This window comes from Rhinolophus sinicus, linkage group LG06 (genome assembly GCF_036562045.2).
Source record: "Rhinolophus sinicus isolate RSC01 linkage group LG06, ASM3656204v1, whole genome shotgun sequence".
Classification (NCBI taxonomy): domain Eukaryota; kingdom Metazoa; phylum Chordata; class Mammalia; order Chiroptera; family Rhinolophidae; genus Rhinolophus; species Rhinolophus sinicus.
In genome coordinates this window covers 81,826,450-81,851,747 of record NC_133756.1, presented here as the reverse complement: position 1 = coordinate 81,851,747, position 25,298 = coordinate 81,826,450, and the positions used below count along the sequence as shown (strand labels likewise).

Below are 25,298 nucleotides of genomic sequence, written 5' to 3'. Positions count from 1 at the left end.
AGGCACACTATATTGAACCCCACATAGTTCCTGGAACCCAGACTCCTCTCCCCATGGACCCCACCCCAAGTCCTGCATATCCACTGGTATTGGTCATGCCCCAGTTCTGCCATCTGTTCCCTCTGCCTGGAACACTCTCCCCTCCACTCTTACCTGTTTACCTCAACTTGTCCCTCAGATTTCAACTCGAGCAGCACCTCTTCATGGAAGCTTTCCTCGGCCTTTCTCATCAGGTCAAGACCTAATTACAGACTTTCATAGCACTTAGTTGCGATTTTGCATTTTCTTTGGGTGATTACTTGATTAACATCCATCTACCCTTCTAAACTAGAAGCTCCAGGAAGGCTCTGCTTTGTTCACAGTGTTATCCCAGCATCCTTCGGTGTCTGGTATTGAGTAAATGCTCAATAAACTTATGTTGAATAAAGGACTGATCGAATGACTATAGAAATGAATATTAAAAAATGATCACCCTCTGTGGCAGGATGAAAAAATGGCTCCCCAGAAGATGTCTATGTCCTAATCCCTGGAATTGTGGATGTGAACTTAGATGGAAACAGTGTCTTTGCAGCTGTGATTAAATTAAGATCTTGCAGTGGGAGATTATCCTGATTATCAGGGTGAGTCCTAAATGCAATCACATTTAGGCTCTTAAGAAATGGTTGTTATTAAAAGGAGACAGAGAGAAATTTGACACGTACACAGAGGAAAAGGCAACATGAAGATGGATACAGAAACTGGAGTGAGCTGCCGCAAGCCAGGGAATCCAGCGGCCACCAGAATCTGGAAGAGGCAAGTGAGGATTCTTCCCCCACAGCCTCCAGAGGGCACAGGGCCCTGCCAGCACCTTGATTTCAGCCTAGGGAAACCGATTTCAAACTCTGGCCTCCAGAACTGTGAGAGAATCGATTTCCATTGCTTTAAGTCAGCCAGTTTGTGGTAATTTGTTTACAGCAGCCCCAAGAAACAAATACAGCTCCCAGGCTTGACCTTCCTCTTCACTCTAACCCCAACCCTCCTCTCATCAACCTCCTCCAGGAGGAGACACTTCATATTTGGGGGAAGGGGAAGAATCACAAAGGAAAAAAGAAAGGGGAGAATGAAGAAGAGCGGAGATGGTGAGGGTAAAAGGCTAGAGTATGAGTGCATAGGGGAAGTGAATTTTACTCAGATGCTGGAGGCGGAGCCAAAGCTGCAAGAAAAAGAGCCCATGAATATTCTCTAGGGGAAGTGAGAGAGAGGCTGAGAGTTCTCAAGTCCTTTGTCTGTCAGCCACTGGCGGTGCTCCCCACGGACAAGCCAACCTACAGCTAGATGAGCTTCATTCACTGGCCTCCCGCCACACACTAGCCTTGCCATTCCTGAACATGCCAGGCACACTCTCACCCCAGGGCCTTTGCACTTATTGTTCCCTCTGTCTGGAATGCTCTTCATCTACATATTGACATGGCTCATTCCCACCTCCTCAGGTCCGTGTACAAATGTCACCTACTGGATAAGTAAGGCCTTCCTGACCGCCCTATTTAAAATTGTAACACCTCACCGCATTCCCTCTTTCCTATCCTTACTGTGTTGTTCCCTGTAGCACTTATCACCATCTTACATACTACATATTTATCTAATTTACTGATTATTTATATCTGTCTCCTCCTACCAGAATGACACTCCATGTGGCAGGGGTTTAGGCTGCTTTGTCTACCTAGAATGAAGCCTGGTACATGAAAGGCAATCGAAAACTGTTTGCTGAATGAATAAACATTCTCAGAGTGCCTTTCTCTGGGGAAAATGGAGGTACTGGGGTGAGAGGAGTCAGCTAGGAACTGCAGGGAACAGGATGATAAAGGCTTTGCTTCCCAAAAAAACATACAGTGGAGAAAAGACAGCTTCTTCAATAAATGGTGCTGGCAGATTTGGAATGCCACATGCAAAAGAATGAAACTGGACTGCTATCTGTCACCATGTACCAAAATTAATTCAAAATGGATCAAAGACTTAAGCATAAGACCTGAAACAATAAACGGCATAGAAGAAAACATAGGTACTAAACTTATGGACCTTGGGTTCAAAGAGCATTTTATGAATTTGACTCCAAAGGCAAGGGAAGTAAAAGCTAAAAATGGGACTATATCAAACTTAAAAGCTTCTGCACAGCAAAAGAAACCATCAACAAAATAAAGAGGCAACCAACTGAATGGGAGAAGATTTTTGCAAACAGTGCCTCTAATAAGGGGCTTATATCCATAATACACAAGAAACTCATGCAACTCTACAACAAAAAAACAAACAACCCTATTGAAAAATGGGCAGAGGACCTGAAGAGACATTTCTCCAAAGAGGACATACAAATGGCAAATAGACATATGAAAAAATGCTCAGCATCACTGATCATCAGAGAAATGCAAATAAAAACCACAATGAGATATCACCTCACCTCAGTCAGAATGGCTATAATCAACAAGACAAATAGTAACAAGTGTTGGAGAGGCTGTGGAGAAAAAGGAACCCTCATACACTGTTGGTGGGAATGCAGACTGGTGCAGCCGTTATGGAAGGCAGTGTGGAGGTTCCTCAAAAAATTATGAATAGAATTACCGTATGACCCAGCAATCCCTCTCCTGGGTGTCTACCCAAAAAATTTGAAAACAATTATCCATAAAGACACATGTGCTCCAATGTTCATTGCAGCTTTATTTACAGTGGCCATGACATGGAAACAACCAAAATGTCCTTCGATAGATGAATGGATAAAGAAGTTGTGGGATATATACACAATGAAAAACAATTCGGCGGTAAGTAAAGATGAAATAGGACCATTTGTGACAACACGGATGGATCTTGAGATTATAATGCTAAGCGAAATAAGTCAGACAGAAAAAGCAGAGAACCATATGATTTCACTGACATGTGGTGTGTAAACCAAAAACAACAAAAGAACAAAACAAGCAAATGAGAAACAAAAACTCATAGACACAGACAATAGTTCAGTGGTTACAAGAGGGTAAGGGGGGAGGGGGGTGGGAGATGAGGGTAAAGGGGATCAAATATATGGTGATGGAAGGAGAACTGACTCTGGGTGCTGAACACACAATGGGATTTATAGATGATGTAATACAGAATTGTATACCTGAAATTTATGTAACTTTACTAACAATTGTTACCCCAATAAACTTTAATTACAAAAAAAAAAAGGGCTTTGTTTCCAAAGCCATCAGCCCAGCCACCTCTTCCACAGGTCTCAGTGCCAAGCATAAATCCACCAGGGCATTTCTCAAGGTTTCTAGTCATTCTCAAACCCGTGGGATGCCAGAGGCTTGGTGGAATCTTAATGAACCCTACCCTGGCTGCCCTGGTTTCTGGGTCTCTCACAGGGGGACACAGTCGCACCCAAACACCTGCCAGCAGGCCTTACCTAGTTCTCTGCCTGGCAGCCTGCCAACTGTCCCACAGCTGGAATCATCCCACCTGCTTCTTTCTGTTTAGGGCTTATGGGTAAGTAGGGGTGGAGAGAAGGAGGAACCCGGGGAGCAGAGTCAGACAGACCTGGACTGTGCCGTTTGCTGAGTAATCTTCAGAAAATCACATAACCTCTCTGAGACTCAGTTTCCTCCTCTGTAAAATAGGAAAAGACTATCTCATATAGGATCAGATAAAGTAAGAAAAGCACATTACCCAGCATAATAATAAACGCTGGGTTTCCATTCTCCCTCTTTCAAATTAAACGTCCTCCAAAGCAAACACAGTATATTTTCCATTTGTACCCTGGTGTTTAGCGCAGTGACTGACACATAGCAAGTACTCAGTGAATGTTAGCAGATTTGAGCCATTGATCTAAGAGGGAGAAGGGCCATGAGGAAGACATGGCAATTATGGACTTTGTCATCAAAGTGGGACCTCAGAGGAGCAGAGTTACTGACTTACGCTTTAGTATGTGATGACCAGAGTTGGCCTGGGGAGGAAAATTAAATGGAATCCTGAGCTCAAGAACATGGTTTAACAAAAGAGTCTACTGGACCAGGAGTCAGAAGAAGCATCTCATTATGAGGTTGGATGGTGGCATCTCCTAGGACTAATGGATGGGTGAGCATGTACATGGTAACCCCTCTGTTAACTTACAAATGCAGACAAAGTAGTGACCACCTACAAGAATTTCATGACCCTCAGAGCATTTGCTTACCTCCGCTTCCTGAAATTAGGTTTAGAATTGCTACAATTTATAACATTAAACATGAGTCACCTGTTTGGAACTTCACACTGTGCATCAAAATGTTGATAAAAATTATACAAGATTTCTGAACATTTATTACTTAATCAAAGAATTTTTATGTGTTAAAATTTTATTTATTAAAACAAAGTTTTAAGAAGTATAAAAATAACCTCACCATACACAAGAACTCTAAAAAGCTGCAAGAAAAGGTGTTAATTTTGCCCTCATAGGTCCTGAGAATTTTCCACTTGGGTTCCTTAGTGTTCTGAGAAGAAGGGCTGGAGTAGGAGAGAAAGGCAGGTTAGTGAGGGCAGAAAGGAGGTTACTGGTGACAAGAGAGACCAGCAGGACCTTCCTGCATCAGCACCCAAATGTTGGCTTGTGAAAATGTGTTTGGAAGAAGGTGAGAAGAGCATCAACCAACTTGTTCTTATGTCCCAAAAGGTCAGATGGCCACAGAATGAATCTGAGAGTGAGGTGTGAACCTGCCATTATCTGAATGAGCTCTTCCTCTCTGGCTTTCGTTTTCTTATAAATTATAAGAACTTCACTCCACCCTACAACTCTAGAGCTTCCCTCTTCCATGCCCCTTCCCACACACCCATCTGCTGGGCACACATGCACACTCACCGTTCACCATGCCCAGCTGACCTCCAGTTAGTTACCCTTCTTGTACTTGTCACTAACTCTGTGAAAGACAAAAAGCTGTGTTTCCAGTATGTTCTGGGGAAAGTGCTGAAACAGAAGCAGGGCATCGCGATCTCCCGGAGCCATGAGAGACACGGAAAAGAGGTTTAGAGTTGTGAGCTAGGCGAGATACGCTTGGCCTGGCAGTGAACAAAAAGGAGACCCATCCATAAAAGAAGTAACACGTTACTAATACCCGGCATGAGTATTACACTTAAAGTTTACAAAACAGTTTGTATCTGAGCTTGTCCTTTTGATATCATATCAAAGTTATTTACAGGTCTAAATCCCCGGAAAGTACATGCACCTGATGAGGCCAGTGTCTGTGACTAATTTTTGTATGCCACAGTGCCTAGTTTCGCGTACTTAACAAATGTTTACTTATATGCATTTTCAACATCCCCAACAGGTTGGAAGAAAAGGTGTCATCCTGATTTTGCAGCTAAGAAATCTGAGACCTGGGGAATTTGTGACTTGCTCAAAGTCACAAATGATGACTGATAACCTGGAGCTTGAAGCCCAGTCTTAGGTCTTCCCATCCAGCACTCTTGCTGCTACCAGGAGTATGGTGGAACATAGATTTTTAAATTCTTGAAGCTGAAAAACTGTGACTCAAGGGGTTACACACAATTTCTGTGTCACAGAGTAATTTAAGGATTTGTCTGTAGGTTGAAGCCTCCTTCTGTCCTTGTGAACCTTCTTCGTCATGTCAATATAAAGTAAGTACATGCCCATCGTTTTGGGCACAGCCCTGGGCATCAGCGGTACATCTAAGGCAGGCACCCTATACTAAGGTGTGAAAGGTTTTGTCTGGCAATGTCAGCTGAGTATCTCCTTAATGGAACCATAGCCCTGAGAAGTTAGAGGAAGTTTTCCCCAAGTCTGAGTGTAGTCCAGTCCATCCCACACCTGAAAATCATTGTTCTTTGTCCAGGTATTGCTCACAGATGACCAGGATCCCAGACAAGGGCAGGAGGAGCAGACAGACCTGGTCTCTTCCCCTCAATGGAGGAATGCCTGTGGCAAGGCCCTGGACTGGGCCATGCAGCTGCTGTCATACCTGTGCTGTTATCTAGGGCTAAGGAAGATGAAAGGAAATAGACCAGCAGCTGGACCATTGGAGCCAGACTATACTTTTGAAGTAGGACTAGGAATTTTCCTTAAAGGATATTGATATTCCTGCTGTGAATCATCTTAAAGAAAATAATAACAATAACAATAACAATAATAATAATAATAGTAAGTGGTCTTTAAGCAGGGGAAAGAAGTCCCCTCCTCTCTTTGGGGATAAGAAAGGTGTACAGAGAGGCCTGGAGATTTTCAAAGGTGGAAAGCTACCCTGCCACAATGCCTGCCAGAAGCTTAAGGAAGGTTTTCAGAATGGTGCTGAACCGGTGGGAGCGCCAAGTGGCTACTTCTGAACGTAGTTGTAAAGTATCTCTCTGGTACTTTGTTATTCACAGGCTTCCAACAGCATTTAAAAATGTTGTGGGCTCTGTGTCCACACCTGCAGTGAGCAGCCACGGCCCAGAAGCCACCATCAGGAGACACTAAGAGAGGAGCTATGAGACTGGCAGGATGGCTCTCTAACAACCCCAGAAGTTATCTGGGAGTGGAAACCCAAGAGCAGATGGATTTCCTGCAATCAGGGGTTCAGACTGCTGTTAAATTTAGAACTAAAGGGAAATGACAACCCTAAAAACTGGAGAAGTCAAAGTCATCTGGACTAGAGAAGGAAAACAGAGCTGTTTCTTGAAATCACATGGGATATTTTTGTCAATGTTCTGTTCTTAACCTCTTGCATGTCAAGTTCACAAGCAATGACAATGGACTAGGTCTTCACCCTTTCTGAAAAGATGATTTTCTTAGAACTCACTTTGGAGTGGGGAGGGAGTCCCAAGTACAGTCAAAGGCCCCAGTCATCCTCGGGCAGCGTAGGGCTCAGAATAACATACAGCCTGGAAAGAAGACAAGTGAACACAGACAAAGCAGACATCAGAAGGGGGCAGGCTCCCCGTAGTCTGTGTGAGGCCCTCCTGCTGAATAGTTCTACTAACCACAACCCTTCTCATTTGGGAAGCCTTATCAGTTGTCAGCACATTTTTGTATCTGGCCTTACAATAGCCCAGGAAGGTTAGAATTATTCCAATCTTGTCAATGGCTAATAGAGGTATTGGTACTGGGCACACAGTTGGCAGAGGCCAAGTTGGGGCTAGAACTGGGTCTCCTGTTTCCAAGGCCCACAGGCTCCTCCCTGCAGCCTTGTGAACCTTGGCAAGGTTCACAAGAACAAAATCTGGGCAGACTGAAAACGTGAGAAGGCTCTTAGCCCCAGCTCTGCTGATTCAAGGGAATTAGCAAGGGAGGTCCGACTCCTGGGGGATCAGTATTTCTTCCTCTTTATTCCAGGCTAATGGGTATGGACAGCACCCTCATATAATCTTCATAGTTCTACAAGCTTAGCTGCTGTGGTGTGTCAGGCAAGGAGAGTTGAACTTCAGTCAGGAGTGCAGAGTCACCCTAGCTAGCTAGTCACCTCCTCGCTCTGGGTTTTCTCTTCTATTTAAAATGTTAATCTGTCGTGTCCTTCTGTTCTGCTGCAAACACTTCAGGGATGAACGCCTATCACCCAGCCAGCTAAAATTCAGACAACTCCCCATTCAAGCCTGAGTAGAGAGGGACATTCAGAAGGGGATCTGTCCTTTCTGAGCTCTTTATATGCAGCCAGGTGGGAGTCAGGCAGGCAGTAAAGAGAGGTGGACGTTAATTAGGTTCCACAGCAACAGCAAGAAGACTCCTCCTGGGGCTGGGGCTGGCCCTTGGTGACCCTTCATCTCACGTCTGTGCTTCTCCTTGACCCAGTAATACCAACCGCTCCCAGGCAGTTTCCTTCTCTCTGTCTTCTCAGGGTCAGTTCTGTCTAGGGCTCTCTCCCTGTTATGTGCTCTGACAAAGTGATCACAAGGTCTGGAACTTCCCTAATCACCAGGCCAGGGACAGAAACTACAAGCTGTGCCTGTTACCACACTTGAGCATGGACGTCCTCCCCACTCAGATGCCCACCCTCCCCCCAGCAAGGCCTGCTTAGAAGCACCGACCTGAGGATCAAGAAGAAGTAAAGTGAAAACGAGACAATGGAACCATCTAGACCTCAAAATTTGCCCTAAAAGTTTCCCAGTGTGGTCATGGAAGCAAGATGTCTACCCAGCTCTGCCCACAGGTTCCCTGGGGCTCGGCACACTCCCTTTACCCACAACACTCAGTCCTGAGCTGTTCCTCCTCCCCTACCTTCACTATCTCAACTCACTAAACATTTGTCTTTTCCAAGAACTCTTCCAAGATTGGGAAGGGCAGTGTTAATATGGTGGTAAAAGTATAATCTCTGACATAATCTCTAACTTGCCATCTGTAAAACACTGATAATGATGCCAATTTCGCAGGGTGGTAATAAGGATTAAATGAGACAACGCCTGTGCATTAATCAGAGTTGTGAACACTAGTTGCTATACAAATTCCAGAATCTCAGTGGCTAAAGAGCTCACTTGTCACTCGTCATGGGCTGACATAGATGGAAAGTGTCTTTCCTGCACGACTCCCCTCCAGATGATGATTCAAGGACCGAAGCTCTTTCCAGACTCAGTGGAATCCTCCACTGGGCCCCCTCTACTTGGCTGACAAAATAGCAAAGACAGAGAGACCAGGCCAGGAAGTGGCACCCATCAATTCAACTTTACAATGGTTAAAACTCAGTCTCATATTCCACATAATTGCAAGGGAAGCTAGGAAATATAGTTGTCCTGTGTGCCCGGGAATAGCAAATAGGATTGTTAACCATCTAGTCAGTCTCTGCTACAATATGTTAAGTATTTAGCATAGTGCCTGATATACAGGAAGAGCTCAGTAAACAAAATATACTATTATAATTACTTTCTATTATCTGTTCCAATACTGGTATGAATACCAGAAATCACAGAACTGTATGGTGGACTTTTCAGAACACTGAGAATGAGTAACTGAATACAAACCAAAACAAACGTATGAATTGGAAAAAAAGATATGGTAATCATATGTCTGACATAACTCCTAGTCTGGGTACTTTCTATGAGGCAGCAGGATACATTGGAATAGCTTACATTCAAATGTTGGCTCTTCCCTGGGCAGAACATTAACCTATGTCAACCACGGGGTTTTTCTCATCTTAAAACAAGAATGGTAATTAACCCACTTTGCAGCAGTCTTCAAAAGCGCCATATTCCCTCATCTCTAAGTATATACTTCCCTCTGTCTGGAACACCCTCCCTATCTGACTGCACCCAGCTACCTCCGACTTATCACTCAAGTCTCCGCGTGGATGTCACCTCCTCTAGGAAGCTGTCTCTATCTTCCAGCCCAATTGTGGTGGAGTGCCTCTTTCCTGTGTCCCCATGTTAGCTTCCCTTTGCAGAACACTTAACACAACAACACATGTAAATCTCTGTTCACTTTCTGTCTCTAGCTAGATGGCGATTTCTTGGAGGAAGTGATCTTGTTTTCGTCACCATTTTATCCGAGCCTCAGCACATCGTCCGGCTCATAATGAGTGTGCCATCATATTTGTCATGTGAGTGAACTGAGAATCCTGGTCCTTTTTTCAAACAATAATGCGGTAAGACTTTTAAACTCTTATAACTCGACAAAAAAAGTAAAGAAAAGATTTAGATAGAAACAGCACAGTATACTCCTTAAAAAGGTCAGTGGTACTAAAAAGTCATTTCAGGAAGCAGCCACACCCATTGGGTGATGCCTGGGTACTTCTGAGCAATCAGCCTCTTAATTTTTCAGTTGGGCAACAGACGGTGCAAAAAACCTCATCACACATTGAAACCCTGATGCTCTTCCTCCTGCTGATCTGACGGCCTGGCAACAAGAGCTGTCCGTTAAGGGCAGCCCTGACTGACCAGGTGTCCTGTTGGGCCTGCATACACCACTCTCCACTATCCATGTAGCAGGGGCAGCCCTGACCTCCAAGAGCATCATCAAAAAGTGAGGCCTTTTGTAGTCCCACACTCTCAGACACAGGATGGGACACCCCCCCACACACACATACTCTGAAGCAAATGTCACCATCCAACAAAAGTGAAGCACGCAATGTTTGTCTCCCATTCCCTTACACTTTTTGGTGCATCTGGAATGAAGTCTCAGATGAATCAAGTGACACAGAGGTATAGGTTACTCTGTGTCACCCAGTTCTCCAGGAGTGCTATTACCCAACAGGAAAAAACAAACAAACAAACAAACCAAAAAACCCAACTCCAAACGTGAGATTTCAGGCAAGCAAGAGAAGCCAAAGCAGCCAGGAGACAGCATGGGCACGCCTCTAAAAATACTAAGTCAAGTAGAGCACTGCCTACTTTACAGTTGGTTTAGCTCAGAGCCCTACACTAAGGTACAACAGACACCAAGACTCACACACGGGTCCTCGCACACGTCCCCTGAGAGCCTGGGACGATCTCCTTCCCCAACTCCAAGCTGCCAGGGCCACAGCTCTAATCCCCATCCTACTCATCCGGTAAAATCTCTGACAACCTCACCCCATCGTCTACACCTAAAGGGGCAAGGTTATCCCTTGCTACCTGTACCCCAACACACACACACACACACACACACACACACACACACACACACACACCTCCAGGCTACCCAGACCATTTTCACTCGATCGCACTGGGGGGCCAGAGGGTCGGGGAGGGTAGAGTTGGCCGGAGCCCCGAACCCGCCCAGCGCCTACATCCTCCCAGCCAGCCGGGTCCGTGCTCTGCCGCGGGTACGCCGCCTTGCACCGGCTCCCGGGCGCAGCAGCTGCAGCCTCGGGGGCGGGACGTACCGAGGCCCCGCCCCGCGGACGTCAGCCTCGCGATGCGTGGGTGGTGCCGACCGCCAGTTTTCAGTCCGTCCCAAGTAGCGGCGGCAGAAGGCGCTCAGCCCGGCTTCGGCTTCGGCTCAGTCCCCGGCTCCGGAGGATGCGGCGCGCCCAGGATGCTGCCGCGCCTGGTAGTGCTGCTGGCGGCGCTCCTCAGCCTGCGCCTCCGCTCCTGCGCGCACGGTAAGGATCGCGGTCCGGCCCTGCCCTGCCCTCTCCGCGCCGGACCGGCTGCGCTTTGTGGGTGGCCTGACCCGCCTCCCGCGGTCGGCATCCCTGCATCAAAGTTCTGTGTCCCACAGGGAGCCCCGTCTGGCTGACCCTCTGGGGAGAGGGTCACCCATTATCGCCCTCTTCCTGAATCTCCTCATTCTGGCAAGCCTGGGTTTCAGGATCACCCCGGTGTGGAAGTGGAAGAAGCTGAGATTGCTTGGAGGGGTGGGGGTGTGTAGGGAGAGAAGTTAAATGACCCTCTTCCCCAACTCATCGCCCACCCACTTCCTGACGAGTCATAAATTTATCAATGGCTTTTTTTGTTGTTCTAGTTCAAATGATGGGACTGCTTGTCCCTCTGGGGAATTACTTTGATTCCCCATCTGACTCTAACTTCCCTTAGCCCTCCAACTAACTGTGCCTTTCCCCTCCACCCCAGCTCTTTTCCTCCACTACACCCGTCATGCCCATCTCCCGCCTCATCCCTGTGCCTTCCTTAGCCCCTAATGCACTCCCACAGCCACCTGCCGTCTTTCTCCCGATTCCTACCCCTTAGCTCAGTCTCCTAACCCAGCCAGCTATCTTGGAAAGTTTCTGCAACTGAGAAGAGTCAACCTTGAAGAGAGCGAATGAAAGGGCCGGGAGGTGGAAGGACCAAGAACAGAGGCAGGTCGAGCAGGGACTGAAACTGCTTCCACCCTCCAAAATACAAATAAACATGCAGTCAGCCGTTCACGTGACTGAGAGCTGAGTTGGGGATATGCACCCCAACACCACAAGGACCCACTGCATTTTTCACTTTCCATTTAATGCTTTGAAATCAAGACACAGACTTGAAGATCAAAGACAGTATAAGAAAGAAAGCAAGGGACAGGGACAGATGTACTTTCTAAGTGAGAATGACAGTCAGAAAAAAGAAGCATTATTAGACAGATGGTAAGAGGTTAGAGAGAGTAGCCTGAGAGAGTCACGGACAGACGAGAGGCATTAAGGGACCAAGGAAGACAGAAGAGGAACTGCGTGTGGGTGTTGGCTTTGACCTATTTCATTGCACGTGATAGGAAAGACTCTTAACATGAGTGTATTTGCACTCTTACATATGAGAGAACAGTTTCAGCAAGGTTCAGTAATTTGCCCACAGCACACGGGCAAGTGTTAGTTTGAGGCTCCAGAAGTTGGCATTTCCCATGGTGAATGGTGTGTGTTGGGAGGGAGGGGAAAACAGGAGATGGAGATGGCACTGGTATTTATTATCTCACCTTGGAGCCAAGTGTACTAGCTCTTTGTAGAAATGTCCTCAGCCCAGTCCAGAACCAGAACTGCTTCATTTTGTCTGTTCTCACCCAGCCTGAGCTGGGCATCTGGCTATAGGTAAAGCCCTTCTACAAGCTGGGGAATGGAATGGGGTAAGTGCTCAGCTTGGGGTCGCCCAGGAGATTTGTGAAGAAAAACAGGCAGACACCAACAAGCAGGATATTTGTGTACCCAAAGAACTCCAGAGCGGGGGCCTTGGGCTGGAGCCAGGAAAGGGGCCAGGTGTGGGGGTTGGGGGCAGGCCTTGCCATGGGGCTGGAGTGGGACAGGGTTTGGGCAGAGCCCGGGACTAGCTTATCCCAGAGCTCACTGTGGACATACCTTAGCCGTCACCCCCTGCCTCCTCACCTGGGAGACATCAGACTCAGCCTGGCTCTTCTCAGCCACCACTTCTGCTTCTGATCACAGACTGCACAGGACAGTGATTTAAGGACACAGCACGAGCTCTGGAAACACACACATCTGGATTCAAGGTCCCACTCTTCCCCTAACTAGCCCCATTGGCCTTGGGCAAGTCACTTAACCTCTCTGATTCTTCATTTTCTCTCCGGTAAAATTGGGGCAATAAATGCCTGCCATGTAGGGCTGTCATGATCATTAAATGAGACAATATATGTAAAGTACTCAGCAGAGCACTCACATGAATAAGGTACTCAATGAATAGGAATTGTTAGAATGCCTGCCACCATCACCATCATCATCTTTACCCTTGGGGGTGGGCTCTGCCAGCTCTGATACTGACACACTTCTTTTCCCCAGGAACAGAACTTCCCAGACCTCCATCTGTGTGGTTTGAAGCAGAATTTTTCCACCACATCCTCCACTGGACGCCCATCCCGAATCAGTCTGAAAGTACCTACTATGAAGTGGAGCTCCTGGTGTAAGGAAAAGGGAGGATGGAGGAAGGAGGGAGGTGAAGGAGGGAGTGGGTGAGTCCATCCCCTTCTACTGCCCTGGCACAGGAAGATACCTACCTTGTTACTGAAGTGACACAGGAAGGACCCTGTCACATATCCATCAGTTGACAAGTACTAATTAAGTCTCATATGTGCTGAGCAGTGTGCTGGGAGTTCTGTGGTGAGAAAAACCACAGTATTGCCTTTACCCTCAATATTTTTCCATGTTATTGGAAAAACAGGAAAAGCACCCATAATATGGTTGGAAAACAAGGAAACCCTAACACCTGCAGATATAGTTGGGAGAAGCGAGAAATTATGCTGTGTTGCAGGGAGGAGCAAGTCTTCCTGGAAGAGTTGGGATTTGAGCTACTCATATTTCAATCTAAGAGCCTTCTAGACCACAGAGAAATTGGTACAGGGTCCCAGAACCAAGGCAGATCCCCTTACAATGCAATGCCCCGGACTAGAGAAATACCCTGAGGGCCGTACAATCACGGGAGCTCGCCTCCCTGGCCTCTTGTTTCCCTCTTGAAGGAGACAGGTTTGAACACAAGTCCCTCTACCATTGTCCCCTGATATCTCCCCAGGTATGGAATGGAGCCCTGGAAGTCCATCCCCAGCTGTAGCCAGACCCTGATGCTGTCCTGTGATCTCACCATGGTGACCCTGGACCTATACCACAACAATGGTTACCGAGCCAAAGTCCGGGCAGTGGATGGAAACCAGCACTCCAACTGGACCAGCACCAGCACCCGCTTCTCCAAGGATGAAGGTACTTTTCCTGCCCTGGGCCTAGAACATGGCTTTTGGGGTTCCTTCTAGCCAGAAACTCTAGTCTAGCACTTTTCTCTTTGTTCCCATAGCTTGCCATGACAGCCTGGCTTTCGGGCCAGGGACCTAGTTACTCAAATAAGCCTGAGTCAGGACTTTGGAGATGGCTTAGATGAAAATAGTCAAGTTTTTCAAGATTTAAAAGGGAACTGGATTTGTTTATCGTACAGAAGTCTTTGGGTAAGGGCCAGCTGAGTCACAAGGGCCAGGCATGTGTACTTGGAGGGTTTGGGGAGAGGAATCGAATCCATAAGCACTCAGCATAGGGTAGCAAGCAGCAGGCAGAATTGGATCAGCCCCTACCCCTTTAGAGATGAACTCCCAGGGATCAGGGTATAAGGCTTTGAAGCAGACAGGTGTTACTGAGAAAAAGTTGGGAGTCTCTCTCTGCAGAGATAGGAGAAAAGAATAAGCCCCAAACTCAATGGGGTTCTTCCATTCTGCAGGTTGGGATCCACTGTGCTCTCTGTGTGTGATGAGGCTGCTCGGTAGAATTCAGTCAGAACTGGTGATCTAGGATGGTCTAGGTCATTAGCTCCCAAATACCTGCCTGCAGGCCAGTGCTCAAGCTGGCTGCAGAACCATTACTTGGAGAGTGTGTTTAAAATATTGTATGTTTCCAGGGCCCAGCTTTAAAAATTCAGATTCACTGTGTCTTGAGTAGGCCCCGGGCATCTGTATTTTTAATGTGCTCCCCAGAAAGTCCTAATATTCTGCTAGGTTTGGAAACCTGTGGCCCAGGTTTTAGGGTGAGTAAAGCTTGACCCTGGGGGCCAGGCATGGGGTGTGTGTGGGGGTGGGGGGGTGTGCCCAGGCGCCCCCAGCCTGCAGGCCTTATGGTTTTGTCTCCCTGCTCAGTGAATCTGACAGTTGGCAGTGTGAAGCTAGAGATGCACAACGGTGTCATCCTTGGAAAGATCCAGCCCCCGAGGCCCAAGATGGCCCCTGAAGGCAACACATATGAAAGCATCTTCCCACACTTCCGGGAGTATGAGATTGCAATTCGAAAGGTGCCAGGACACTATAAGGTATGGGATTTCTCAAGGCCACAGGACCTGGGCTACCCCAACTTCCCTGCCACCTGAGCTGGAAGCATCTTTTGTGCACTGCTGGGGAGCTTGCTGACAGAGTACAGGGAGGTCATAGAGGCGGGGAAGAGCGTTTAGATGATCTCTGCCCTCAAACCAGTGCTCCTGCCAGGGGGCAGGGAAGACACTGCCTACTAGGTGTCAGGCGCCACAGGAGACACTTTGTGACTATTGTTTCCTATCACTATTGATGGTGGATACTTTATTCCATTTTATAGATGGGAAATGACGCTCCAAGGAACTATGTAATTGTCCAAGGACACCCCCTTAAATGGGAGGCCTGAAATCTGCAAAACCCATCCTCTTTCCCTTCCACCATGGTAGAGTCCAGCCCTTTCTGGGGTGGTTCTCAGCATCTATGAAATACTTCTACTCTTTTAATACAGAACGAATCATGGTGATCACAGCGATCTTGGGCTGTGCCGATAACACAGGGTTTGTTATCTTGGGTAAAGAACACCGATCATTGGCCTGGGTCATTTCTATAGGCCCTTCCAGCTCCCAGTTTTCATGTGTCATGAAACAAGGGTATTTTGTTTATTGCTGTCATTGTTTTCATTTCAGTTCACAAACAAGAAGGTAAAACATGAAAACTTCAGCTTCTCAGCCCCTGGAGAGTTGGGAGAGTTCTGTGTCAAGGTGAAACCGTCTGTGGCCACCCGAGCGAATAAGGGGATATGGTCTAAGGAGGAGTGCATCGTGCTCTCCCAGCAGTGTGAGTCTGTCAGGCTGCCGTCCCGACAGGGAGGGAGGCAGGAAGGGCCTCACACAATCCGAGAAGGGGCCGATGCCAGGCATGGCGCTAGGCACTCGCCCACATAGCTCTCTATCCTCTCCCAGCCCTGGGAGAGAGCTCCTGCTGTCCCTATTTTAGAGATAAGGGAAGTGAGGCTCAGTGCATAGAAGCTACTTCCTAGAGCATGGTGGCAGAACCACGTCTCCTGATTCTGTGGGTTCTTCAATTTGAGCACAGCTGTGCTTACCAGGAACCCCCCAGTCCAACCTCAGTTAGCTGTGGTAGTTCCTGTTTGTTATAGTCCTCTGCTGTCCTCTTAGAACTGGGGGCATGAAGGGCATTCTCCTTAACTCCATCCTCCTCAGAGGAAGCAGAACTTAGCTGACTCCTCACCACAGCTGCTAAAGTCAACAAATACTGTGCCAGGCTCTCAGCCAAGCATTGGGAAGGGGCGGGGACAGGGGATTTAGGATGTGAAGACCATGGTCCTGCCCTGAGGATCACACTGTCTGGCTGAGGGCACAGGGTGTGCCCAGAGGAAGCTGTTACTAGCAACTCAGGACAACATATGTCAAATGCCCAATGAATCATGCCAATAGTCAGCATACCTGGGGTCCGCCCAGTCCAGCCGGTCCGCCCAGTCCAGTGGGAACGGGGTCCAGCAAAGACCAAAGTTGAGTCCTTACATTTCTACAGTATACTTCAGTTCATGAAGGACACTAACAAGCTCACTGTCATTTAAGCCTCCCTCTCACTTAAGTAGAGTAAGGCACCATATGTGTGCCCGGCAACCTTAAGAGCTTTTTCTACATTCACTGTCTGATATAAGAACTAGTTTTGTATAGAGGTCTGGGTTCAAATCCCCAGTTTACCACTTATGAGATATATGTCCTTGGGCAAGTTACTTAACCTCTCTGGACCTCAGGACCCCAATCTATACAAATAGAGATGATAATAGTATTTCCCTCCTAAGATTGTTTTAAGGATCAGATAACATAAGTAAAGGACTTGATAAATGGCAAGTGCTGTGTGCCTCACAACCGTATCATGTGGGAAGTGCCATTATTCTTCCCCTTTTATAGATGAGGGAACTGAGGCTCAGAGAGGCTGAGTAATCTATTCACAGCCTCACAGCTAGTAAGTGGTGCGGCTGGGATTTGAACCCAGGTCTGGCTGCCAAAGCCTCTGTCCTTACCTGCTGTACCATCCTGACTTGCTGCTCTAAGTGCTGTGGTGTGAGTGCAGAGAGCTAGCAGCTCTGGCCTTCGTCAAGCCAGGAGGCACCTTTGTCAAGCACGGTGGCGAAGCCCAGTGCCGAGAATGTTGCCTTCTAGTGGCCCAGGAAATCCTTCAGGGCCAAGGTTGGGAGGCCAGGCAGGGATTCCCAAGAACACATCTAGAGTTATGGTCTAGAGGTAGCTCACTGAGTGGCTCCAGGAGTGGCCGTGGGATCCCCGGGGACTGCCCCTCCGTGCCCCGTGATGTCCGTCTACAAATGCATCTCTCTGGGCTTACAGACTTCACCATGACCAACCTCAGCATCTTCTTCACCTTTGTCCTGCTGCTCTGTGGACCCCTGGCTTACCTCCTGACCCTCCAGCTGTACATGCGGCACCAGGGGAAGCTGCCCACTGTTCTGGTGAGTCGCACAGGGAGGCCACTGCCCCATCCTTCCCAGCCACACCGGGACTCCAGGAGACAGGTGCTCCCTCACAGACATTCCCTTCCCTCAGCCCTGACATTATCAGGAGGCACCTTCGTTAAGCACGGTGGCAAAGCCCACTGCCGAGAATGTTGCCTTCTAGTGGCCCAGATAAGATATGTACTGAGTAGTCCCAAACCCTGCCCACACATCATTTTGTTACTATTTACTAATAATTGGCTATGGACCAGCCTCTGTGTGTTAGTACCTCTGAGGCAGGTACATTTGTTATCCTCATTTTACAAGTGAGGAAACTGAGGCTTAGAGAGATTGTTACAGGCGTAGGGTCACACAGCCAGGAAGAAGAGTTGGGAGGGACCCCAGTCTTTCCCACCCCTAATGCTGGTGGTGAGCGCTCTGGAAGAGGGAGAATGAAGGGCTGGAAGTGCCAGCCCGTAGGCTGCCCTCAGAGTGGGAGCACAGAGGAGAGAGGTGAGGTTGCAGAGAAGGGTTCGTGGAGGAAACCAGGCTCTCTGACCCTTCCCCAAGTGTCTCCTCTTACTGCACAGTGCTGACAAAGGCTGCACTCATGGTAAGCTAGCCGCCAAAGCTCCACTTGCAGCACTGAGCAGCATTTGCAAACCTCAGCCTGTGTCTGGCCTGGGATTCAGGCTGCTCCAAAGGTTGCCTGCCACATCCCCCTCAACTGGCTTACAGATGGAAGTGGACCCTCCAGAGGGATCCCAGGGTCTCTGGAGAAAAACAAAGAGAGAGACAAAGACCCTCTGAAATTATTTTGAGTAAGAAGTCTAGATGGTCGGGAGGCAGGGAGAGAAGAGGGGAGGGAGTACCCGGCGAGACTAGAATCTTTGTCCTGGCAAAAAGAACTGTGTTCCTGGCTGCAGGGCCCTGGGTAGAGACATAGGACAAGGAGACTGGGAATAGGCAGCCCCTACAGCCTTAGGGGCTTATAAAGTTCTTCCTCATGTCTAGCTGAAGTGTGTAGCTCATTGTTCTTTCTCTGTGCTGTGTGGAGATTCAGGCCCACAAACCTGTACATTGCCTGTTTGACAAATACTTTGAGCATATTCTATGTGCAGGGCCCAGAGCTGGAATGGGTGGTATAGAGATGAATGCACCGTGGAACCTGCTGTCAGGATGGATAACTAGAGAGCGGAGGGGTGGGGGAAGGTGGTCCCGGTACACTAGATGGGAGACCCTTAGTCAGCAATCAGGAAAAGCATGTAGGCAAAGAGTAAACGTGCTGGCAATTGAGCTACAGTTGCTGAGCACCTATGACATGCTGATCAAGGTGGCCCTGGCTCCCAAGGGGCTTGCTTACAGCCTGGTGGGCAGCCAGAATATAAACAACTTAATGCTAACCAGTGACATAGACATAGATGCAACGATGCCAAAGGAGATGACAGGCAACCTCTGGTTCCTTGTTTCTTCTGTTCGTTTGGATCAAAATTGAGTTGTCCTTGAGAGTTTTTTCCTCCTCAAGATAAATACAGCCCAATTCCTTCATCTAATGATCATGGGCATTATTAACTTTATGAATAACTTATAGTGCACTGAGCTCTTTCACATTACTTAGTTTCTTCTCATTCATTAGCTGCTTTAATCTGATCTTTCAACAATATATTAAGGTAAATATTAGTGGACAAGTGGGGATTTGAAATCAGCTCAGTTACATACAAATTCCAGGTTTGTTCTTTACTGCTGTGTGACTTTGGGCAAATCACTTCTTCGAGGTTTACTTTTCCTCCTCTAAGAAATAGAGATAATAATACTTCCTTAGAGAATTATTGGAGAGTAAAATTCAATTCACCAAATATTTATTGAGTGCTTTCTATGTACCAGACACTGTTATAAGCACTTTACATGCATGAACCACAACAGGAGGAGGGAGGTGCTGTCATTGTTTCAAGTTTACAGGTGAGGAAGTAAAACACAGAAAAGATAAATAGTTTGGCCAAAGTGACACAGCTGTTAAGAGGCAGAGTTGGGATTTGAACCCATGAAGTCTTACTCTAGAATACATATCCTTAATTGCCACACCATGTACTATTAATAGGAATTCAACCAGTAAGCGTTGCATTCGAGTCGTCATATACAAAAGGAATGAGGACAAGTGTGCCACAGTGCGTCAGTAAGGCAGTCAACAAACCCCATCAACGCCTACTATGTGCCAGCTCAGTTTTAGCTTTGGGAACAGAATGGTGAAGAAAACTGGATAGCAACTGCCCTCAAGGAATTTATGTTCTTTTGTGGGCTGGGGAATGATTGGTGTGTATATGTGCATGTTGGGGGACAGGATGAAAACAAATTAAAAAATAATTCCACGAACTAAGTGCTAGGAAGAAATAAGTTAATATGGAGACAGTCTGGAGCACTGCTTTAGCTACCGTTTCCCCAAAAATAAGACTTAGCCGGACCATCAGCTCTAATGCGTTTTTTGGAGCAAAAATTAATATAAGACCTGGTATATTATATTATATTATATTATATTATATTATATTATATTATACCTGGTCTTATAGTAAAATAAGACCGGTTCTTATATTAATTTTTGCTCCAAAAGATACATTAGAGCTGATTGTCCAGCTAGGTCTTATTTTGGGGGAAACACGGTAGGGTAATCAGGAAGGCATCTGAGCTGAGAGCTGAATGATGAGGAGGACACAGCCATACAAAGCACTGACAGAAGAGTATTCCAACCAGAAAAAATAACGTGTGCAAAGGCCCTGAGACAGTACTGTACTGGTGTGTTCCAGAGCAGAAAGAACACTAGTGTGGCTGGGACAGAAAGGCCAGCATTCGGTGATTTCCTGGGGTGCTCAGCGGTTGATGTCCTCCTCAGTGGCTAGTTCTGTGCTCGTTCCACTGCCCCGACACTACAGCCGTCCTGTATTTGTGCAAGTTACAACTCAAGGAATGGAGAAATTAATTTGGTGTCTCATGTCCATCATTTTAAAAAATGAAATGGGATGGGATGGGATAGAGTAGGAGAGATCACATTACACAAGTAGTGATAAGTATTATTTTGTTATACTGGCTTCAGTTATTTATATATGAGTTATATATTTATGGGCCAATTATGTAAAGGTTATTATGTAACACATTCCTTATTTCGGGTCTTAGTCAAAAGAGTTTGAAACATACTTCTAGATCTAGATGGGTTCAGTCTGCTCTCAAGTTTGAAAAGCACAGCCACTGAGAACGTTTACCACTATCTGCAGGCTCCCATTCTACCTGTCATTCCATCTGAGCTCTGCAAATACAGGCTTCTTATGAATCTGCCCTGAGCCAAACTGAGAATTGCATTAGGTGGGAAACTCAATTCCAAAATGAAACAAAAAGAACAAGTAGCTGTGTACTCCAGGCTCTGTAGTCCCCTTCTTTGGAACAGTACCTCCTTGAGCTCCCCTCCTGGACCCTTGGCCTCCCCTGGCAATACTGGGGTGGGTTCCTACAGGTGACCCTCAGCCTCACCCACTCTGCCCTTTCCTCTCCAGGTCTTCAAGGAGCCTAGTCCCTTCAGCCTCATCAACCAGCTTCCCTGCTCAGAGACCCAAGACACCATCCATCCCCTTGATGAAGAGGCCTTCCCCAAGGTGTCCCCAGAGCTGAGGAACTCAGAGCTGCATGGCAGCACGGACAGTGGCTTTGGCAGTGCCAAGCCATCCCTGCAGACTGAAGAGCCCCAGTTCCTGCTCCCTGTCCCCCACCTCCAGGCTGGGGGGACTCTGGGAAAGGGGGCACCCTTGGAGCTGGAGAGCGGCTGCAATAGTGGCAGCAGCAACAGCACAGACAGTGGGATCTGTTTGCAGGAGCCAAGCCTGAGTCTCGGTACAGGGCCCACCTGGGAGCAGCAGGTGGGGAGCAATAGCCGGGGCCAGGATGACAGTGGCATTGGCCTAGTCCAAAACTCTGAACTGCAGCCTGGGGATGTACAGGGTGGCTCAGCCTTGGGCCGTGTCAGTCCCCTAGGACCTGAAGTGACTGAGGAGGAAGACCCAGCCATGGCCGCCTTCCAGGGCTATCTGAAACAGACTAGAGACACAGAGGAGGGGGCTGCCAAGGCAGGTTGCCTGGAGGAAGAGTGCTCCTCAACAGATGGCCTTGGCCCCCAATTCAGGACATGCCTGGATGCTGAGGAGGGCAGGCCTCCACCAGCCCTGGCCAAGGGCTATTTGAAACAGGATCCCCCAGAAACGACTCTCGACCCCTCAGGGACCCCAACTGGACAGTGGAACCAACCAACTGAAGAATGGTCACTCCTGAGCTTGACCAGCAGTGGTGACCTGGGAATATCTGACTGGAGCTTTGCCCGTGACCTTGCCCCTCTGGACTGTGTGGCAGCCCCAGGCAGTCTGCTCGGCAGCTTTGACTCAGACCTGGTCACCCTGCCACTGATCTCCAGTCTGCACTCGAATGAGTGACTCAAGCTAAGGGGTGACTTTATATTCAGCCTGGTCTTGCTGGACTAGGAGGAGGGGTCCCAGGGGTCAGACGTGAAACATGATGCCAGTCTGAGCACTTTTCTGCAAGCCCAGTGAGGCCAGCTGTGGCCAGGCCCAGCAGGGCTGGCTAAGGTACGTGAGCAGGAGGAGGCCATCTCGCTAGACTAGCATGAGTGTGTGGGTAGCCTATTCTGTAGACAGGGCCCTGCAGACTCTGGCAGAGCTGAGAAGGGCAGCGCAGAGACCTCCTCCCTCCTCAAGACTCTTCCTGTGTGATAAGGATTATTTGCTTAGGGGAATCGTGGGGTTTGCTGGAGTTATGGTGAAGCCGCCAAGCTGAAGTCAGCTCAGACTCAGACTTCCCCCTTTAAGCCTCCATCTTGTTGGAGGCTGGGAGGATGCAGGCCTCAGGGCCGCACAGCAGGGGCCACTTCCAGGGAGAAAAGAGGGAGCAGAGACGAAGTTTGATCTCTGGGACGGTCAACTGACTCCTAGTCTGGGATGGTCACATGGAGAAGCTCCCCCATGGCAGGCCTCCCAGGCAGGGAGCTTGTCATGGAAGATCTTAAAGTGTGTTCTGCCTTGGTCAGCCAGTCAATCAACCATCGTAACGGAGCCACAGGAGGACGAAAGGAGCTGAGACCTAGAAGGGGGCTTCTGGCTCAGAACCCATCCCTCTGGGGATGTCTCATGTCCATCTGCAGACATCTCCCTCTTTCCAGCAAAGAGAGTGGCACCCCCTTCAGGTACTTGCAGTGGCCAAGCCTCACTGTTTCCACCCTGCTGCCCCCATCATTTGTTGACAGTACCAGAGAACCACGGTTGTTTGTATTGGTCAAAACGCAGCCTTCCAGGCAGCCTCTGGGTTTGAGCACCAGTTTGTCTGCCCCAGAGAGTCAGGGTTGGGACCTACACTTGAGTTTGCTGCTGCCATTCAGCTACAGACCCACAGGACAAGACACTGGGCTGGGATCCCTGCTCTCAGTGTTTAGCTGCGTGACCTTAGGCCAGCCACTTCTCAAAGGGCCTTAGTTACCTCATCTGTGAAATAAGGGGCCCTCCATGCTGGGTGATAGCCAAGTTGACCTCTGGGGTGATATTTCCAACCGTGTTTGATCCTGGGCTGGGAGGAAGTGGACTGTGGAACTCATGTCTGTCTGCACAGAGCCAGCTTCTTTCACATGCCCAGGGCTCACAGATCAAGCAGAAACCCATGGCACCATGCTAAGAGAGCTGGACACTGGGTCCAGAAAGGGGCAGGTGTGGGCCTGGCTTCCCCACAGTCAGTTTGGAGTCTGAGTTCAAAGCTGGTTTACAGTCCACGGGCAAGGAACTGAGAGGAGTGACAGGCCTGGGCTGTATACTCCCTCAGTCATCCCGTGGCCCTGCATTTCTCTGTGGCGTTCTGCGAAGACACATTCTGGCCCTGGGAATCCAGCCAGAACTCTTCCACTCTGCCAAGCTCTAAGTCCCAGCCTGGTAACAACTCCCTCTGGAAACTTAGGCTTTCGGGAAGATTCCTCAGGGTTCCCTTGGAGGGCTTATTTATTTATTTTGTTCTTTTATTTATTGAAGAGGCAGGATAGTACAGTAAAAGAATTCTGAGTATTTCAAAAGCCTAGCAGTTCTAGTTCGGATTCTGCTCTTTCTAGTTGTGTGACCTTGGGAAAGTCACTTGTCCTCTGTTTCCTCATCTGTAAAACTAGAAAACAATGCCTGACTTGTTTCACTCCTAGGGATGTGAGGTTCCACCGAGGGAGTGGCTATGAGTGCCTTGAACACAAAGATTTGTAAATGAGTGATGTATTTTTTTATTCCAATAAATTGTCAGGATCACAGGAATCCTGTGAAACCAGTCAGATTTCTGATGACACAGTGTCTGGTGGAGGACTCAAGTTGCTGATAATTGAGGATGATAATAAGACATGTGATGTATCTTTAAAGACTGAGGACTCGGGTTCAAATCATACAGACTCACGTACCAGTCTTCATGCTAACATTTATTGTCTATGATCTTGGGCAAATTACTGATCCTTTCTAAGTTCAAGTTTCCTCATCTATAAGCTGGAAATAATTCCTCATGGGGATGTCATGCAGTTTAAATGAGATCACATAAAGAATTTCACACAGTGCCAGGCACACGGTGGTCCATGCATAAATAGCTGTCATTGGCTGTAAGGGAAGTGGACAGTTTTTCTTGGAAACAGGTGAAACATGAAAGAGATAATGAAAATGTATGTAGTGAAAGCATGTGCAATGAATGGAACATAAGGTAAAGACGTACATGAAGAGCATGTAATGTAATGAAAGATCATGAAAACGCATGTAAATGAAAGTGTATGCAAGCAGTTCTTTCAGAAGACTTGAGAAGGAAACCGTGGAAAACTTAACACAATGTTTTGGGTGTAAATTCTGACAACTTGGAAAGGAGACCCTGGTAGCCCCTCCCTTCCAGGAAGACAGCAAACTAGACCTTCCTGGAGCCCTACCACCTGCTCCCCTGAACCTGGAGGTTTGTCCACGGGTGCTTCTCATAAGTGCGGAAGCGATCATTCTCTTCTGAAGCAGCCTTCTCCTTCCACGAAAAGCCACACGTGTGTGGGTTTGAATCTCTCCTGAAGCTCAGCACAGCAGGTGAAGCAAACCCAGGGCTCAGGGCCTGAGTCTGGTGCACTTTGCTCTTTGTCCCAGCCTGGTCCTTGAGGAGGTGACTGAGGACACCTTGTCTCTTCCCCTGTATCATCGCCAATGATACCTCTGCCCCTTTCACTCTGAGAAAATAACCAGTTCTGGGGAAGCGCTGATCCTGTCACCTTCAGAGAACTTGACTAATAGCATACCATTTGGGACCTGCTCAGACTTTTGCCCCAGAGGCCTCCTGTCAGATTGGTAAGAGGTGTGAGGTTGTTCACTTTCTCCTGGAAATGAGTGTTGGAGATGGCTTCTGCCCCAAGGAGAAAGCCCCTGAGGCAAGTTGGATGAAGACTGGCTGAGAGGTGAATATAAAGATTCAGAGAATAAATAAGCATCAAATTCAGGGAACCAGGGCCAGTGTGGTTGGAAGAGAGGAAACACGGAGCAGCTGGAAGGAGAGAAGGGAGTCTGAGGACGTGAGCTCTGACTGCAGGCTGTGCCAGCTTCCCTTCCGTAGAATGAGGGGAGTTTGTGCTGGGTCTCCCCTGCTTTTAAGCTCCTCTCAAACTGTCCAGCACAGCCAGGATTGGGGGGGAAATTGAGAGAGTTCTTCCAAACAGTGGGCAGTGAGACACTTCCAGGCTTCTCGGGAATTCGGATTAAAGTCCCCAACAGAAAGCCCCCA

General features: G+C 48.0%; 1 protein-coding gene across 2 annotated transcripts; it reads left to right on the top strand.

Moving 5' to 3' along the window:
- The first annotated feature begins 10,798 nt into the window (after positions 1-10,798).
- On the top strand, positions 10,799-23,835 carry IL10RA (interleukin 10 receptor subunit alpha). Of its 2 annotated transcripts, none has more exons than XM_019716198.2 (7): positions 10,799-10,973; positions 13,077-13,197; positions 13,804-13,988; positions 14,906-15,075; positions 15,700-15,850; positions 17,389-17,510; positions 21,032-23,835. In XM_019716198.2, exons 1-7 carry the CDS (start codon positions 10,907-10,909, stop codon positions 21,956-21,958), a joined length of 1,743 nt encoding a protein of 580 aa, XP_019571757.2. In that variant the 5' UTR covers positions 10,799-10,906; the 3' UTR covers positions 21,959-23,835. The 2 variants fall into 2 exon arrangements, with proteins under 2 accessions (XP_019571757.2, XP_019571758.2); XM_019716199.2 differs by having other exon boundaries at positions 10,812-10,973; positions 13,083-13,197.
- Positions 23,836-25,298: the final 1,463 nt, after the last annotated feature.